Source organism: Rhamphochromis sp. 'chilingali' (assembly GCF_963969265.1).
Source record: "Rhamphochromis sp. 'chilingali' genome assembly, chromosome: 18".
Lineage (NCBI taxonomy): Eukaryota > Metazoa > Chordata > Actinopteri > Cichliformes > Cichlidae > Rhamphochromis > Rhamphochromis sp. 'chilingali'.
This window is the reverse complement of record NC_137945.1, coordinates 13393990-13412564: the sequence shown is the minus strand read 5'-3', so window position 1 is coordinate 13412564 and position 18575 is coordinate 13393990. Positions and strand designations below refer to the sequence as shown.

The window sequence follows — 18575 nt, the reverse complement described above, 5'->3', positions numbered from 1 at the left end:
ATTTTTTCCTCCTCCCCAAGTCATTTTTCACTTTTTAGTCGTTGCACATATTGATTGTTTGATTTAAAATCCACAGTGGTGGTGTGCAGAGACAATACTACGGGAAAAGTTGTAAAAAAAAATAATGGTGAATGTTGAATATTAGTAAGAATTCTGGCAACGTTTGGCTTTTGCTTGGGACATTTTCAAAATATGTTAATTAATGTTATCGTGAGCCAGACCATTTTGGCTGTTTTCTAAATAATAAAAATTGCATATTAACACGGATTATTTTGGAAAACAGGAGCGCCAAACCTCCCAAATCTTTTATTTTGAAACGTAACAGCGTCAACGAGAAATACTTCCGCTGCCGTCTTTGTCACGTGACCGCTATGCCCTTGGTTTGCTACCTTTGACATGTGAGCGACCGAAACATGTCTTTCCCTAAGAAACCAGGCGGTAAAGCACTGGATGTTTTGCAGAACCTCCCTCGGATAACCTTAGCGAACCTACGGCCTGAACCAGGAGCCCGGCAAACGGTAAGTTTTAATCTCTCGTAAATTTTGTAGCTATCTGTGGCTAACGCAGCTAATGTCAGCTAAAGTAATCCAGCGGAGATAGTTGTTCTCATGAGGTTATGTGCAAGCAAGAGGAGATGGTCCTAAATGTTCCTGTGTCGCAGGAGAAACGCCGGGGCAGAGGGCAGTATGGTGGCAACAGGAGCGGCAGAGGACACAAAGGAGAGCGGCAGAGAGGGAACCGACCTCGGCTGGGCTTCGAGGGGGGGCAGACCCCCTTTTACCTGGCCATACCAAAATACGGATTCAATGAAGGGCACAGGTAAAGGCGTCAAATGCCTTTTATCTGTGAAGCTAATCGATGAGTGCTTGCTTGAGTAAGAGGCACGCCGAATTTGCATAAATGACAGATGCACTTGGTTGCCATCAAGCTCGGATCAGAAAACACAAAGCTTTATTTATAACCTGTTTTATCTGTCAGTCAGTACACCTTATCTACACAGCACTACCCACACTGATCTCTTAATACCAGCATTAGAGTCATGCTGTGGTAGGTGGACTGCCATTTGTGAGTGCACACCTGGAGTGACTGGTCTGCCACTGGCACCTTGTTCTGTTCATAGATGAGAGCACAGACTCCACTGAAGAACATCAGGCCCTCATGCCACATTCATGGAGTCTGACAGCCAGAAATGTGCCTGAGCACCCTGCAGGAGGTCATTTTGTAGAGCATGGGCAATGCTGCTCCTCTCCTTCTTGCACAAAAGATCAAATTCTGCCCCACGTAATGTCCCATCCCCTTGTATGTCCTCCACAGTTTTGAAGGGAGGAGATATAAGGAGACTGTGGCGAGTGGCAGAGGAAACCTTCTCGCGATGTCACTTGCATATCTGTCATCTTGGAAGAGCTGGACTACCTGTGCAGCCTGAATGGACTGCAGTTACCATCTCATGCTGCCAGTAGCATTAAACAAAAGTTAGTCATGAGGGATAAGGAGAGAGCAAAGATGCAGGTGCACCTCGAATGAATTCACAGTGGTTTCCACTTCCTAACTAGACAGATTGATATCCCTGAAGTTTAACTCAGTTTGTGTTACGCTGCTATGATCGAGTGTTCCCTTCATTTTTCTGAGCAGTGCATATCGATTTGTACTTCTTCCTCCTCAGTCGCCGTCCGCAGTACCACCCTCTGACGCTAAAACGGCTGCAGTACCTGATCGATCTGGGCCGAGTCGACCCGACTCAGCCTATAGACCTGACCCAGCTCGTCAACGCCAGAGGAGTCACAATCCAGCCCCTGAAGCGCGACTATGGAGTCCAGCTTGTTGACGAGGTTTTTGATCTGTTCATCTGTTTCATAGAGATCAAATTAGGCAAAATTAGGAAGCTTGATTTGTCATCACAGCTGATTTTAAAATCATTTAACAATCATCTGAGGACAAACAGCTACTTCCTGGCGTATTTAGTGTCAACACAGAAACAAGACTTGAGAGACGTGATTATTGATGTTAAATAAATTATAAATGCTATGCTACAAACACCAGAGGATCTCCTTTCCATGGAAATTGAAAGTATAAGGTTTCTTAATGGATAACCTGTTCATTTCCTTTATCTGTTTTATGAGCAGAACATCTTAAATATTGATGAAATGTATTTTCTCTGTCATCAGTAGAGCCTGTGAGCTGAAGACTTTATGCATAGCTGCTGCAAGACAAATAAAACAATTTAAACAGCTTATAGTTTGACCAGCAAAGGTTTTATTCTTTAAGAATGGCTTCAAAATCACTGTGAGGTTATCCAATTGGTTAGAACTGAAGAATTTTAGTAGACATACCAGTAGGTGGCACCACATGACAGTGTTGTCACTGTGACAGTAACAGATTAAGATGCTGGTCTTGACTCCTCAGTATTTTTATTTAGGTTATTATTTTAGCCAGTTCTGACTAAAGCTCACGTGTTTGTCCTGTTCCAGGGCGCTGAGATTTTTGCTGCAAAAATCAACATTGAGGTTCAGAGAGCGACTGAAGGAGCCATAGCTGCTATTGAAAGGAACGGAGGGGTCATCACAACCAGTTTCTACGATCCCATAAGTCTCGGTAACTCATTAATGACTGATCTTATTCACTTGCCCAAGTCGATGTATTTTATTTATTATTTATTTTTAAAAAAAATTTTAAAGTAAAAGGCCTGAAAATGTGCTCTCACTTTTTGCAGATATCCTCATCAAGCCTGTCCCATTTTTTGTCCGTGGGCAGCCGATCCCAAAGCGAATGTTGCCCGGGGAGAATATGCTCCCTTATTACACAAGTGCTGACAACCGGGGTTATTTGGCAGACCCGGACAAAATCCAGCAGGCCCGGCTAGCCCTGGCACAGAAGTATGGTTACATTCTGCCAGATATTTCAAAGGATGAACTGTATCACATGCTGGCCATGAGGAAGGATATACGACAGATCTTCTTTGGCCTTTCTCCAGGCTGGGTTGTTAACATGCCTGAGAAGAAGATCCTGAAACCAACTGATGAAAAACTGATGAAATATTACAGTTCGTAGGTGTTAGGAGAAAAATACTGTTTATTTACAGGGAGCTGGGGGTGTTGAAAGCGTTTTCATTTTGTATGGAAAACTGTAGTCTGTGTGTTGCCATTAAACTTTATGTTGAAAAATATATTTTTCACTGTATTATCTTTTATTAATACAGTTAAATGTAGTCGATTTTATGCCACAAACCGTATGAGGAGTACTACTCGGTGGCCAACATCTGACGGCCTCGTGTCCAAGCACGACCGTGGCCCGTGCTGCATGATGGAAGGAACGTGAACTGTAACAGGTGAGGGGGAAATAAGGAAAATAAGATAACTCAAAGAATGAAAACAGGAAACAGATGCCTGGTGATGTGTGTTACTTGTGAAATGGGTTGCCTAGGCCCTAGAAGGGGAGTTTGAAATTAGTCACAGGCAGCTGTATCCTGGTGTGGACGTTCAAAAGATCCCTCCCCCTCCCCCTGTTTTGGAACACAATCACAGGCAAAAAACATACATACAACCTTGCCTCTGTATGCTTTGGAGACATGAAAGCCGAATCAAGACATCATTCATATCTAATAAAACTCAAATGCATCCTGATGAGATTTCTATTTTGCCCCCTGTTCGCACTATAAATTAAGCCTGTGCCGGAGTGTAACCTCACTGGTTACAGCTTCATCGCATCTCTCCTGAGCTCACGATTACGCTCATGTTTATTTTTTTGGAGTCGAAATGGCACACTCCCTATAAATAACTTGGTATTTTGCACAGATATTGTCTTGAGGGAGGCTGCCATAGAATTTGTGCTGTTATAAAAACACTTTATCAAAGGAAGCATATGCCTGTGCGTGTGTGCACCACCACGAGCTTTGTGTTTGTCTTAAACCCACCCCCCACCCCCACTGCCACCTTAGTAAATGCAGGCAGATCTTAATTATGCAAGAATAGAAAAAGGACTGATGCAAAGTTTTCGTTAAGCGTTTAAAAAAAAAAAGAATTTTTCAGGTGAGCTTCAGTGAAATAGTAAATTTTCACCCCACGAGCCAAAGGTTTCACTTTGATGACTTTCCTTGTGGTTCCCTGAGTGTTTTCCTGAATCCTCAAGTATCCAATACGGCCGGTGGATACATACACAGCCGGCCCTGCCAGGAAAACCTGCCCAAATCCTTAAAGCATAATACTTTAAATAAATCACGCCACAGGAAAGAAACAGCACAATCATTGTTTATGGCAGAACTACAGCTCTTATCTTCAAAGCAGCAGATCCTTTTGAATTTGTATCAGGTCTCAGACGAGCAACAGAGAGAAAAGGAGCGAGCTAAACAATTTTTTTTTGTTATGTGCAAAGAGGCACAAACATCAGCCCTGTGAGCGTGTGGCTGCCTGAAGGTTTGCACAGAAGAATGACAAAGTGGAATCAAGTATTTTCCTCAATCAGCTGGCTAAAAAGATTTGTTTCAGACTGGCGTTTTGTGTCTGGTTTCTGCTCCAAATAATCTAATGTCTGAGTCTAACCATTTCACACTGTTTAATTAAACATTCAGACATTGTTGTCGGTGCTGAGCACGGCAGATCGATTTGATTATCTGCTGCCTTGAATGAGCCGTTTAAGACAGACGCTGTGCATGGCTGTGTCTCGCAAGTCTCAGGCCAGTGTCAGATAATAATCAGGGCTAATTACAGTTAAATGCACGACTCCTTCTCCGCTGTGTGCCGGGCACAGGTGTGAGGCGGAGGTCTGGGATCAAGTTTGGTTTCAAACTGTGGGACCGAGGACATCCAATGTCCAAAGCTCAGCTCTCTGGAAAGTAAAAGATGTCAACTCAGTTGTGCAATTAAGGCTCTTATCAGTGTAGGATACAATTCCTAATTTACAAAGAATGGAGCTGCTTCTGTGACGAGATCATAGCTTCGCCTCATTAGCCAGTCTCAGTCTGAGCAGCTCTGAATGACAGACAAATGAAATGAAGTTAGAAAGCAGTTTAAGGAGGAAGGAGATAGACAGAGGAATTGGAGGCTGTGATTTAATACTGTGAACACAAGAGCACTGTTTAATTTACTCATTAGTGATTTTTTCTTACATTAATTAGTCACTTAGTGCAGAAAATAAAATAAGATTCGAAAATGCCACACACACACACATACACACAAGTCAACTGACAAGCAGAAGGCCTTTAAAAAGGCTTCCTCTAAAACATTAAATAATTTCCTCCTTTGCACTTTTTACAAGACAGTTTGTCCCATAAAAAATTATATTACTGGATTTTTATTCATGCTGTTTGTGCTTTTGCCGTACTCTCACGGTGAAGTGCATGTCCTCTTTCATTAAAATCTTCACATTTCTAGATGCTGAAATAGCACTTTTTCTCCTTTTTCGGCACACTTGGGCGACAAAGTCTGCAGTTGCTACTTAAAGTAGTGCAGAAATTCTTCAACTTCCGTGGCCTCGCCTGGACACTCTGAACCACCCGGGCTCCCGAGTTTGTCTGAGCTGTGTTTGAAGTCTGGATGAGCTCTGCTTATTATCTCTGCTCAGAGGTGGGGGCATCATTGTGCTCTGTTAATGAGGCCACATTAAGCCTGTCTACACCAGGGGGCATGTAATCCTCTCAGCTGGCTTGACGTTGGGCCAGCCGGGCAGGGCGCTGTTTACACGGGGAGTGTGGAGGCTGACGCTCGGGACCCTGCAGGCCTCATCTGCTGTTGAATTTGCTCAAACATGCGATTGAGAAGTGAAGCTGGAGGCGGGGGAACCAGACCACTGCATAGAATGGTGTCTGAGACTTGACAGAGTATATCTCAAGCTGGCCTGCTGTGCCCATACAATACTTCAACAATGCAATATAGCTTCTCGCCGCGAAGATCACGGTCACCTGAGACAACACTATCATATCCTCTTCACACCTTCCAGCTATAAAACAATGCAGCTCTTTATGAATGAGGCACTGTAAGGAAAGTCAATGGGATGACAGTGAAGCCGAGGCAGAATACAGTGCTGCAGTGTCAGAGGTCAAGACACGGGCCTCCTGCATTGCACCTCTGTGGCTTTGATCAGATTTCTCCTTTGGACAGAAGCCCGAAGAAAGCGTCTCCATGTCAGCAAACTTAAATCACTTTATATCCATAGTACAAGAAGAGCATGGGTGTTGGAGCACCTTCAGAGACGGAAAACTAGAGCCCACAAGCGGAAAACCACAAAACCAAATGAGTGCATGCTCCACATCTAGTAAATATCCAACCAAGGCATTGTCCAGCGTTTCCAAGAGCCTGCTGGCCTGTCCCTTCATAAGGTAGCCCTCTGGTATTCCTACAGGTCCTGACTGCACAGCTCTACCTGTGCCAGCCTGATCATCACTGATCCAAAGTGGAGAAGGAGAGGAGTGTCCCATATATGAGTTCTGTCCAATACAATGGCACATTGTGATCAGAAAGCCACAGAGAACAATCCCTATTCAGAAAGCATAGTGCCCATTCAGTGGCAGCTCGCTGCTTGTTTGGCTATGATACAATGCACTGATACCCTACTGTCACCTCATAGATTAGGATTCATTAATAAAGCCAAACATAAAGGACTTTTAACACGTTTTCAAACATTTTTCAGCAAAGGAAAGCCCTGCTGGTGGTGGAGTTTGGAGTGGGTTATACAATAAAAGGACACACACACACAGAGAGGTTGTCTAATATTTAGCCCTCTCAGTTCGCGCTGATAGTCAGCCGAAACTAACATTATTGTATTCACGCTGCGCCATTCAAGGTAATTGATTAAATCCATTAGCGCATTTCACAGCACGTTGGAGCATGCGTCCCGCTCTACCCCGCGGATGTGGATTCAACCTATAATTCTGACAAGCTGTGAAACAAGGACACCCCCACCTCCCCCACCACCAAATCACCAGTTATTCTGACGAGTAATTCGACTTTAAATCTGACATATAACCTCCACATTTGTCATGGGTTTTTTTTTTTTTAGTTTTTTTTATTGGTTTCTTTACCAAAGCTACATACCAGCTTATCAGTTTCGACTCTTAGTTTTATATTTGGTCGCCAATAGTGGGAACACGGTTGAAACAACTCACCTTAATTACGTCTATTATTGAGTTTGCCTGCGTGACACATTATTGATTTTCTTAAAGATCTCCATTTCACCTGATTGACTGCGACGTTAAAACAAAGTCCAAAGCAAAAGCAAATAAAAAACCTCCTATTACGGGCTCATTTCGAGGCTCACTGGAAAGCCCTTTAAAGTGGGGACTTGTGTTTTCAATATGTGTATTCTAGCAGAACTCGCCTTAAGATCAGTGCAAACCCTTGTGTATTAACCCTCTGTACTTTAAACAGCACCGTAGAACATTTACACTTTAAAGTTGCGCGTAAGTGACTCTGCTAAGTAGATAATGCAGAGCAGGTGCAGGTCTCACGGATGCACAGTATATTGCAGACTGGTCAAAGGAGCTTGCAAAGAAAAGCGTCTGGACTTCTTTAAGTTACTTGAAGACGTTTCACCTCTCATCCGAGAAGCTTCTTCAGTTCAAATGGTGGAGAGTCAGGACCGCAGACAGACATATATTGCAGACTCAAAGTTGCAAATGTCTGCATAATGCACCTATTGTCTGTCTAATGCATGCCGTCAGTTGCAAAGACAGACATTCATGGAAACCGTAAAGGGGAAGCTAGCACCTGTAATGGCATCCAATTGCATTACAGAGGGAGCGCGAGCCTCCCGGGTTTCTGGGCTGGTCATTTCTATTCATTTAAAGTCACTTTTATCCCATTGTGTTTGTAAATGACTGCTGCTATCACTATAATGTCATTGCGTGGACTTAATTGGTGGCTATTTCCTTTTTTGTGTGTTATTGTAAAGAAACTGCGGTCCTGACAGTTTTCTTCGTTTACAAACTGTATAAAGTGTGAAGGAAAGCTTTAATATTCGCAGCAAATTAAATAAAATCTGTTCGTGTGTGTGTTGGAATTAAATTAGGATAAAACTTTGTAAAGAAGGTGGCACAGACAGTTTGAGCTGGAATTGGAGAGCGATGCGCCAACTGCAGTTTCTGTGCGTCTGAATGTCTGAGGATTTCAATCCACTTTTTTTCGGGGAGCCAGTCAGCCTGTCCCACTGTTTATTTCATCTTTTTGCTGAGACCGATAAGGTCGGGCAATTTCTCCTTCTTGCTGTCCCGCATAATGGCTCATCATGGGTCTTTGTGTGGGCCTATCAACGCTTTTCTCTGTGTGCGTGTTCGCAAACATTTGCGAGCAGTAATCGCGTTATAAACGCGCCTTGATCACGTTTGATTCAGTTGTGTAAAATGAACTTTGATAAAGACAGTGGATGGCCGATAAGAGCTGAAAGACACAGTGTAATTAGTAACCAGCCTTGCCTCCTGAAAACTTTTGATGTGGGCTCATCAGTTCCTTCCCTGGCCCTCAGGCACTATTGATCAAAAGGCGTGATTTGGTTTTACTAATGGGGGTTTAATAGGTGGGTCAGAGGTAAAAACAACAAGGTGTGTGTGTGTGTGTGTTTGTGTGTCTGTTTTGTCCATTTAAAGAGCGCAAAGCTCACGTGTTTGTATCTGAGTATGTTAACAAGTCTTAAACCTTTTTTGATTATGTAGAAGATATAAAAGTGTCACGTTTTCACCTCACAAACATAAATCCTGTCCCAGTGCAGAACCTCCATTGTGTCATCTACACGTGGATAAAGACACAAATTACGTTGACTTTGAGTTTATTCCGTTTGACAATAAAACGGGTGAAACTTTATTTTTCTAATTAGATTAAAAAAACTGTGGGGTATAGACAGACTCTACACGGACCCCAATCTGAAGTTTCGTAAAATCGTTGATTGGGTCGCCGGGTCACAGACCTGAGAACACACCTGGAATTCACACCTTAAATCCACTCCTCCTGGCCTCCCATTGGAGGAGCGCCCACATATATAACTCTTCATCATCAGGAGGATGACAGCCAGCAACAGAGCCATCTGCAAACATGTACTTCGGTCAGGACCCCGCAGATTTCCAGTTCTGCAGCTCCGTTTCGTGCAGCGAAGAGTTGCCAATCGCAGACGGAGACCAGATGGCCCAGGTGTGTTCCCCGAGTTCAGGGCCTTCCAGCCCGCTTTCGGCGAACTCGGACTCCAGCTGCACCAGCCCCGAACCCAAATCTGCTGCGGCACAGCAGAGGGTCAGGAGGCCCCTGAACGCCTTCATTATCTGGACCAAAGAGGAGCGCCGGCGACTGGCACAGCTCAACCCAGACCTGGAAAACACCGACCTGAGCAAAATACTAGGTAAAATAAGAATCTGTGTCTTTTGTTTCTTAAATAACACAACATGTTTCAGATATGGCCTCAAACCAGGATTTTATTTTATTAGTCAAAGGTCAGTTTTATCAAGCTAGTCAATGTATAGAGCTCTACTGCTGTGTTATTCTGCAGGGAAAGCCTGGAAAGCCATGTCCTTGGCTGAAAAACGTCCCTACATGAAGGAAGCTGAGCGTCTAAGAGTGCAGCACACCATTGACTATCCTAACTACAAGTACAAGCCACGCAGGAGGAAGCAGTTTAAGAAAAGCCCAAAGACTCCAGAAGCATCGACACCTTCATTATGCAGCTCAGGCTTCAGACCTCCCTACAACCTCACCTACCTGCTCCAGAATCACCAGCAGCCTTTCCAAAATGCACACACCTTCCCAAACTCCTCAGCTAACTACACCTCTTGTCACAGCAGCTATGCAAACACCCCTGACTTCCCAGACCAAGGAAAAGAAGCCACAGCCCCAAATAATCCTATCATATACTCAAACCCTCCTGTGTACGCTGCACAGGCTAAAGGGTATTTTGACCCTCAGCAGGGCCACATCCAGGAAGGTTTCTCCAGTCCTGCAGCTCCCATTGGGAATCAGAGGGAGTTCAGGGTCTATGGAGGCCCCCAGTGCCTTCCTGGGCCATCCCTGGAGTTCTACTTAGAAAGGGTTAAGGCTGATATGCTGTATGATCTGGATCGCAGCGAGTTTGAACAGTACCTGGGTCCAAGCCCCCAGAGGCCCGAGTCAGTGGATCCCGGCAGTTACTAAGAGCAAAGCAGCCACATACCCAGACGCTTGCTCTCATGAAACAGTTCAGAATGGCATATTTATTTAAATTATATTATATATCGTAGATCTTGAGTGTGTTGTCCTTCCATGTCATGTCATTAAAAATGTAATGGAAATAATAATTAACAAATTCATTTTAATGATCATGTTGTTGTTGAGATCTTAAATTGAAAACGGTGATAGAAAACTATGATTATTTTTAATTAATTTAAACTAAAATAATCAATGTCAGTAACTTGAGGAATGAATCCTGCAGATTTTGTTAAAATCCATGCTGGTAAATAAACTTTGTGCTTTTTGGCATTTTTTAATGTCTTTATTTTATTAAATAAACACAAACATTTTTGGCTTGTACATATTCTCCACTGAGCCTTTTATAATGAAGATCAAATGGTTCAATCAATCAATCTTTATTTATAAAGCACTTTTCATACAAAAATGTAGCACAAAGTGCTTTACATGGTTAAAAGCAGCCCATCCCACCCCACCCTCCAACTCACTCCCCACACTCTCATTAACATAAACGATCATGGATACATACCCACCCCCCACCCACCCCCCACACACAAACACACTTAAAGAGTAAAATTGGGCTGGGCACACATGAGCCAGGTGAGGAAACGGTTCAATGATAGTATTATTTGTCCGAGGTTTTAAAGTGGCCACGGTGTTGTTTTGCAACCTTGCAACTTTTTACTGTGAGTTTTCCTCTTTATAATTCTTAATCAGCATTTAAAGGTTAATTAAATGATTAATAATGGTTTATAAAGCACATGTAAGCGTTAGTCACAGCAAAAACTGGTGTACAAGCAGATAACAAACTATTTTAAATATCTGTAACATTAAACTGTGTCAGAGCTATACTGGCCAGCCTCTGGCAGTCTGTTGACACACTGTTTTATCTCTCTCCACATGTCTTTCATGGCTGAGCGAAGGAAGTAGGGTGGGCGGCGGGGCCATAAACTTCCCAACTTCCTGTTTCATTTTAAAACATTTCACAAAGGCTCTAAAAATATGCCCCAAAAATCGACATATCTCCAAACTCATATGACTTTGGCTGCCAAATGTTTACCCATTTAGGAAAATGTTTACTTCCCGTCCCATATTTTGTGTGTCAGAGCCTCGAGGTTGAACTCTGTGCTGGATGAATGTGAGGGGACAGAGGCCTGAAGTCTCCAACAAACAAACAAAAACATGTCCGAGACCACACGATTGAAACCTGAAATCTCCAGAAACTAAAAGTACTTCAATAAGGAGAGCTCTTTAAAAGGAATGGGCCGATAAGGAATGTCTAGACCCCCCAGAGTCTAGACAATGGTGGTGGAGATGAAGATGGAGGCTTAAATGGAGACTGACTGATGAGGGAGAGGCAGAGATGGGGAGGAGGTGGGTTGCATGAAGGCGTCTGCAAGAGAGAATGACAGATGTGCAGTGAGATTTAATGTACGGGAAGTGAAGGCTGATTGCTTTGAAGAAGAAAGATGATACCAGTGATGTCACAATCAGCTTGACAGCATGAGAAAGTGGAAGTGATGTAAAGTTAGATTAGACTTATGCATAAGCTTCATCTGTACGCATGTTACTACTTAGCACTTCTTTTCAGTGTTTCAAAACAATTATCCAACCAAAAATCATGTGTAAACTCTTGTGCTGCACCGCTTTCACATAATAAACATGTAATAGGTCACGAGGCGTCACGTGAGCCTGGTTTGGAGGGAAGAGGGATGAAAATGTTGTGTGGTTGCAGCCGTGGTTCCTCATTAAGCTTGCTACCTGGTCGCTGTAGTTGTTAGACTATTGGATCACTGGCAAAACTTATTATAAGACTTTGACAGATTCTCAAGTGTTAATCATCATGATTTGACAGGTAACTACTCACTTTGAAGACATTGAAAACATTTATTTACACGTGAAAATAGTCAACTTTTGCAAAATATTATTGCAAAAATAATATAAAGGTATCTATTTATTTTCTGCTGCCTGTAAAGGTCATTGTTGCAGAACGGATTGGAGCCTCTTCCAGCTGTGACAGGAGTGAGACACGTGTAACACGCTGGATGGACTCCCAGTTTATTTATAAAATGCTCCTCGACTCCACTGAAACTGAACTCCAAAGCAAATATATTCTTACCTGCTCCTTGAAAATGTCCTGGCTCTGAAACCTATAGTGTATTTGAGGATGTTTTTGCAGCAAAAAGCTTCAACATAGTACTAAAGGTGGCCCTAACAAGCTAAGTACAACCAATACTTCCTTACTTAAATGTGCCTGGCTAAAAGGGATCTGCATAAGGAAACATCATGAGTCAGTGAAAAGGACAAGAAATCTTAAAAGAGTTGGAAGGAAATGGATGAGCACAGAGGTCGAGGGAAGGACGACCCGTTCTGGAGGAGAGAGCAGAAGAGCTGATTAGGAAAATGAAGATCTAGTACTAGAGTCCACCCGCCACCTGAATGAGAGGAAGAAATCTGGCGTCAGTTCAACTCCCATGACAATATTACAAAACAACACGGCAAGGCGAAATGCAGAAAAACACGGTAGCGCACAAACATTCGGTGCAAGAACGGTCCATTAATGCAACAATAAAATCTACCCTCAGCCCCTATTTTCCCTCTTAAGTTAACTTGAACTTGGAGCTGGTGGTGCAGCTTGTTTTTCTCAAACTTTGGCCCCTCAGCAACAATTAATGAGCAGTTGCAGGAACTTCCTGAAGGAAAAACAACTGGATGATATCAGTGTTTCAGGTGAAAATATCATCAACAATAAACAGCGGTGGAAATGTCAGATGGGCAATTCAGATATCTTTGTTAGTTTTATGAAACTTAAATATTTACAGGCCTCTGTTTTATCAGGTTTCTGATTTATTAGAGTGAAAGTATTTTTTTTTAATCATCTTTAAACCTGAATTAAAGTGAGATCATCACCTACATCGAGCTTTAATTCTCACATGTGACAAAGACCGCAACGAATATGTGAAGTATTCACAGATTACAAAAGTCTCAGGTCTGAATTTCTGGACCATCTGCAAAATATTTTATGTCATCTTCTTCCCCGGGTATTTTTGCATCTGGATTGCGCCGGTAGGCTTACAGAAGCGTACTGGGAGTTTATCACCGGTGAAAAATGTGAGGAATCTCGAAATGTCAAACATGCTGTAATTCAGCAAAAGCATTCCTCGACCATAAAATAGTATCCGCGTCAGAGATTAAATATGTAATCTCTGCATGTTCAATATTGACACAGAAATAGCTGGGGTTTATATTAAACCTAAAAAGAGATCTGTGTTCACGAACGCGTGGAATTCTTGAGATTTTGTGAGCTATGATTAGCTTTTTTTCTCGTCTCACCTTCTACACGGGGGTCGTCAATAGTTTCCTGCCCTCGGTGCAGTTTGGATTAAGTTGAGGCTGCTTTCTGCAGATAATGCTCATCCGAGTATTATCCTGCAGGGACGTCTGCTCTGTGCGGAGCAGAGTGAGGAAACTCAAACAGGAAGAGCCGTGAAGTGAGACACTCAACAGTTTTTTTTAAATCCTAAAGAAATAATAAAGGCTTCGTCATTTCCCCCCTCTGCAACTGCAACAACATGTAGTCCAATAACATGACATTTCAGGCAGTACAGAAGAGTTTCCAGCTGAATTTAATGTGTTTGTCTGTTCACCTCATTATGATCCAGTCTAATGAAGCCTAACTGGGCCCATCAGATAACCTCACCAGAGCAGTCCTGATAGAAGGGCTTTTCACCAGCATGTCTAACAGGTTTGCATCCTCAGTAGTTGTGCTCACAGGCAGGATCAAGACCCTGGTCACCTTCAAGTAGACCAGCACACGAGCGGGATTTACTGCAGGCCGGAAGCTGAATGCAAAAATAAAACAATAACGCTACACCTCTAACTATGCCCCTATTGTATTATACTGACAAACGACAAACAACAGAGAGAACATGTTTAAAATATGTCTACATAAAACCAAAACGATCCTCATGAGAGGATATATACTCACCTCCCAGCTTAGTTGGAAGTCCTTTTTCCTACAGAACTAATGGCACAGATTCAGCAAGGTGCTGGAAACACTGTTAATGATGATGATAGCGTCGCACAGATGCTGCAGATTTGTCCACTCCACAGTCATGACAATAATCTGCTGTTCTACTGCATTATGCATTGAGATCTGGTGACTTTGGAGGCTATTTGAGTACGCTGAACTCATTTTCATGTTCAAGAATGAGATCCTTTAAGCTTTGTGACATGGTGTTTTATCCTGCAGGAGGCAGCCATCAGAAGATGGGTACACATTTGTCCAGTTCACTGCTGTCCAGTTTTGGAGAGCCCATGAGTTTTCTGTTCTTGGGCTGACAGGAGTGGCACTCAGTGTGGTCTTCTGCAGCAAGTTGAAATGTGTTATAAACCCATACCTTAATTTTAACAAGTAAATATTTGAGTTACTGTTACCTTCATATCAATTCAAAGTAGTCTGGCCACTTTCTTCTGACATCTGGCATCAAAAAGCAGCTGCAACAAGACATTTTCACCCACAGATCTTCTGCTCACTGGATATTTTCTCTTTTTTGGATCTTTCTCTTTAAACCTTCGAAATGGTTGTGTCTCAAAAACCCCAGTAGATCAGCAGTTTCTGCAATACCAACATGCCACATTCAAAGTGTCTTCAATCATTTTTTTTTCCCATTCTTATGGCTTGTTTCACCTTCAGCGGGTCACCTTGACCGTGTCTATATGACTGAATTTACAAAGCTTCTCCCTTATCTGCCTTTAAATCCCTTGACTGATCCGATATTTGCATTAACACGTGGTTGAACAGGTGTGCTTAATGAAGGGGCTGATGCAAGAAGTAAGTCCGAAGATACCTTTCTGTGGAAAACGGGCCCATATTTGGTTATGATGACCTCCGCCCTGTTTCCAGCCAAGATTCAGACAGCTGACTGGAAAGGCTCAAGCAGACTGAGAAGGGAGCTGCTGGGTGTGGCACTGTAACCTGCTGTGCAGATACAATACACTTAGCAAAGAAACTAATGCCTGTCAACAACACTCAGAGGATGATTAGCACAATCCTCAAACTGACCAGAAGCACGTGTGTTTATTTGTGTCTGGACTGATTTTTATATTTCTGTTAAGGTTTAACACCTCAGATGTGCATCTACTGTTCCTTCCAACTTAAAAACACATCAGATAATGTCATCAGAATGCCATGTACGTCATTTATACCATTTATTTTTTCATGAGAAAATAGCGTCACACCTTCTTCCTCAGTGTCTCCTGATGCTCCATGACTCACTGTGCAAGTATGTCCAGAGGCTTGGTTGCCAAATACACGTGCATGTTTGTGTGCGATGAGAGCGAGACACCAATTAAATGACGCAGAGCTGCCTAATGTCATGCTTTTAATTTTTCTTTTCCTATGCACATTTCATTTTTTGCATTTCCTATTATTTAATACTTTTTTTTCTCTGGAATAATAACAGAGCTGTGAGGAAGAATTACTCTACTTATATTTCCCCTTTTTTTTAAGGTCATTTACATTTTGCACATCCATAAACCTTAGTGCTACTACACCAGTCAAACTTCCACAGACCATATATGTAGTTTAGGAGTATGACTGTAACAGGCTTATTGCTGAAACATTACAGTTTTTGTTTTAAACATGAACATGATGACAAAAATGTGCATTATCAAGGCTGAAATGTAAAGCTGCACATGTCTGCATCCCCTCCTGGAAATGAGCCATTGGAAAATAACATCATTGTTCTTGAGCTATAATTACAGTGCAAACTTTGCTAGCTAGACAAATGTAATATCAGAACGTTAACTGGTTGGATTTATAATTTGCGTTATTGTTTGTTTAAGCATAAAGGAAGTAAAAAAGCATTTTTTTTCATGAGAAGACTTTTATTAGCATTATCCTGCAGAGGTTTTAGCCTTGGAAGTAAAGACTGTTTACTTGTGCACTGTTAGTTAGAAGCCGGTTAGCTGAACATGCTAGGTTGGGGCAGATAAACAGACTTTTCCATTATTTCCACTTTCATTGTTGTTTGCTTATTTTATTTCGCTGATATGGGCATGTCGTGTTTTAGTTGTTTTAAATGTGACATATTTTTCTAACATATGTGCTCCGTGCAAGTGTGTTAAACGTCTAGAAAAATCCTGGTTTGTTCACTTATAGCACTAATATAACACGATTAGCATAATAGATACTAGTGTAGCATTGATCATGTTGTAGTAAAGTAAGATGGCAAATGCTTATGTTTATGTTTTATGCACAAAAAAGCTGCAGAGGGTTGTTGTTTCACATTTACATGTGTTTTGTTTGCAAGCTTTTTTGCACCTGCGTAGTATTTCCACACACTGATAACGCTGTATTGAACCCACTTTAAATCCACCACCTCTGTGCACTTCCTCCACCTCTCTCCAGCTTGTCAAAGGGAACCTGTAAGTTTGTGTTGTGGTGGCGTCTTTAACACCTCCGCTGATTGACTTAGCAGGGTCTAAATCCTAAGAGCTCACCAGGCCCCTCAGCAGGTCGCGGACTGTGTGCACGAGGCAAGTTGGTGGCACCTGACAGCAAAGCATTGTGTGCTAAGCTGCTGCTGTAAAACTGCTTTGGTTATAATGCACTGATATCGCAGTTACAGTGGAGGGAAAGCCTCATTGTCTTCATGGCCAGAACCCCCACAAAGGGTCACAAGGCATATCTGAGAGGTCACGATTTGCAGGAAAGCAAAACATAAACAGTCATTGTAAAAAGAAAGTGCAGTCTCAGTTCTACAGTTTTACATATCAGGACATAATAAAAAGTCTTTACTGCCACATAAAAAAAACTAACCCAAAACGCTGAAGAAGTGTGTGAAAAGCTAAGAACAGCTCATTATTTAATAGCTTGTCGAACCAACTTTAGCAGCAATAAAAAAAAAAAAAATTTAGCAGCAATAACACAAAGTAATGGTTTTCTTCATTGGTGTCTCACATCTACTTGGAGGAATTTTAACCCACTTTTCATTGCAACATTGCTTCAGTTCATTGAAGTTAAAGTAGTCATCATTGGGCTGCTCTGTGATCCAGTTTCAGCCACTTGACTCTAGAAATCTTTGGTATTCAGAGGAGTTCATGGTGGATTCGATGACAGCAAGGTTCCCAGGTCTTGCGGTGGCAAAACAAGCCCTAATCATCACCCCTCCACCACTCAGTTTGATAGTGTTTGTGCTGATATGCTGTGTTTGGTTTTCTCAAAACGTGGTGCTGTGGCTTATGATCAAAGATTTCAACTTTGCTCTTGCTTGTCCAAAGGACTTCTATAAATCACCATTTATAACCCTTCGCAGATTGATGGGTAGCAACAATTAGTTTTCTAAGATCTTTGCTGGTATCTTTCCTCCTTGTCATTGTGTTAACACACACCTGAATGCTCAGGCAATGACCACACTAATACTTTTTCTCTCCGTTTTGGCCGTCAAGGAAAACGCAGCGTTTTGAAAACGCTCTCGGAAAAGCAGATACATTTGAAAACGGCGTTTTCGTGTCGCGGTGTGGACAGCAAACCTGGAACTTTTCGAAAACCATGACACATTTTAGTCATGTGATGCAGTCATGTGACCAATTAAACTAAGCTAGCGGAGGGCATTATACAGCAGTTGTTTGTTTGCTCTCAATTTTGACTCCCTTAAAGATTAATATCAGTCTGTACATGATCAGATAGCTTTTCTTCAAATTCTTTCATTCTCACTTGCTTTTGCAACTTTGTACTTTTGTGTTACTCGCAGCAACAACTCCACCTCATTGTTAGTCCATTTAAAAAACTCGGTGCTTTTCCACGACATTTTGCCGCTTTTGAGCTGGAAAGTAAATAAACGGCAGACAGAAATGAGGCAGGTTGAATCGTCTTGCGTTTCACACATTTGCAGGACTGGAACATAAGCGTTTTTGGACGTTTCAATGTGGACGCACAACTCTATGAAAACAACTGAAAACGCTAGTGTGGACACGGATTTATCCGGGCTAGTGTGGACATGGCCTCAGAGACCTGCAAGTGCATCTTATTAACAGCACCTGGCTGCTACACACCCTCTTAAACCAGTAAGGCTGTAATTAGTTTTCAAACGCTGCTTATGAATTTTGGTTTTATTTTGTTGAAAATAAATAACAACAGGGTATAAAATGTCATGTGTTGTTGTTCATCTGAAGTTGTATTTACCTTATTTTAAAAACTGCTAGTGCTAGCTCACTACATCAAGGTATGTAAAACCTTAGACGTGACAGAGGGCGTACTCTCTTTTCAACATGACTGTAGAGTTGATTAGCTTTATAATCTGGTCAGAAACAAAAGGCATGAATCTGGGCTGCAAAATCAGTGTTAATGCTAGTAAATGCAATATTTTCTGCTTTGATCACAAATTTGCTTGACTAATCTGACCACGTAGGTGTCAGAATAACTGCAAAGTGTGGAAA

The 18575-nt window shown here is 42.1% G+C and overlaps 2 protein-coding genes across 2 annotated transcripts; both read left to right on the top strand.

Annotated features, from left to right (window-relative positions):
- Nucleotides 1-350: 350 nt before the first annotated feature.
- On the top strand, nt 351-3163 carry mrpl15 (mitochondrial ribosomal protein L15). Its single transcript, XM_080865916.1, has 5 exons — nt 351-518; nt 662-819; nt 1664-1829; nt 2469-2592; nt 2711-3163. The coding sequence occupies exons 1-5, from the start codon at nt 414-416 to the stop codon at nt 3046-3048; spliced, it is 891 nt and encodes a 296-aa protein (XP_080722042.1). The 5' UTR covers nt 351-413; the 3' UTR covers nt 3049-3163.
- A 5790-nt stretch (nt 3164-8953) lies between these two features.
- On the top strand, nt 8954-10424 carry sox32 (SRY-box transcription factor 32). The gene is made up of 2 exons (XM_080865911.1): nt 8954-9315; nt 9463-10424. Exons 1-2 carry the CDS (start codon nt 9015-9017, stop codon nt 10098-10100), a joined length of 939 nt encoding a protein of 312 aa, XP_080722037.1. The 5' UTR covers nt 8954-9014; the 3' UTR covers nt 10101-10424.
- Nucleotides 10425-18575: the final 8151 nt, after the last annotated feature.

What these genes read in the sequence shown, in the direction of transcription:
- mrpl15 (XM_080865916.1), top strand. Translation starts at nt 414, where the DNA reads ATGTCTTTCCCTAAGAAACCAGGCGGTAAAGCACTGGATGTTTTGCAG. An exon ending in AACCAGGAGCCCGGCAAACG is followed by an intron (nt 519 to 661) that starts GTAAGTTTTAAT and finishes CCTGTGTCGCAG; the next exon opens with GAGAAACGCCGGGGCAGAGG. An exon ending in CTACGATCCCATAAGTCTCG is followed by an intron (nt 2,593 to 2,710) that starts GTAACTCATTAA and finishes CACTTTTTGCAG; the next exon opens with ATATCCTCATCAAGCCTGTC.
- sox32 (XM_080865911.1), top strand. Translation starts at nt 9,015, where the DNA reads ATGTACTTCGGTCAGGACCCCGCAGATTTCCAGTTCTGCAGCTCCGTT. An exon ending in CGACCTGAGCAAAATACTAG is followed by an intron (nt 9,316 to 9,462) that starts GTAAAATAAGAA and finishes GTTATTCTGCAG; the next exon opens with GGAAAGCCTGGAAAGCCATG.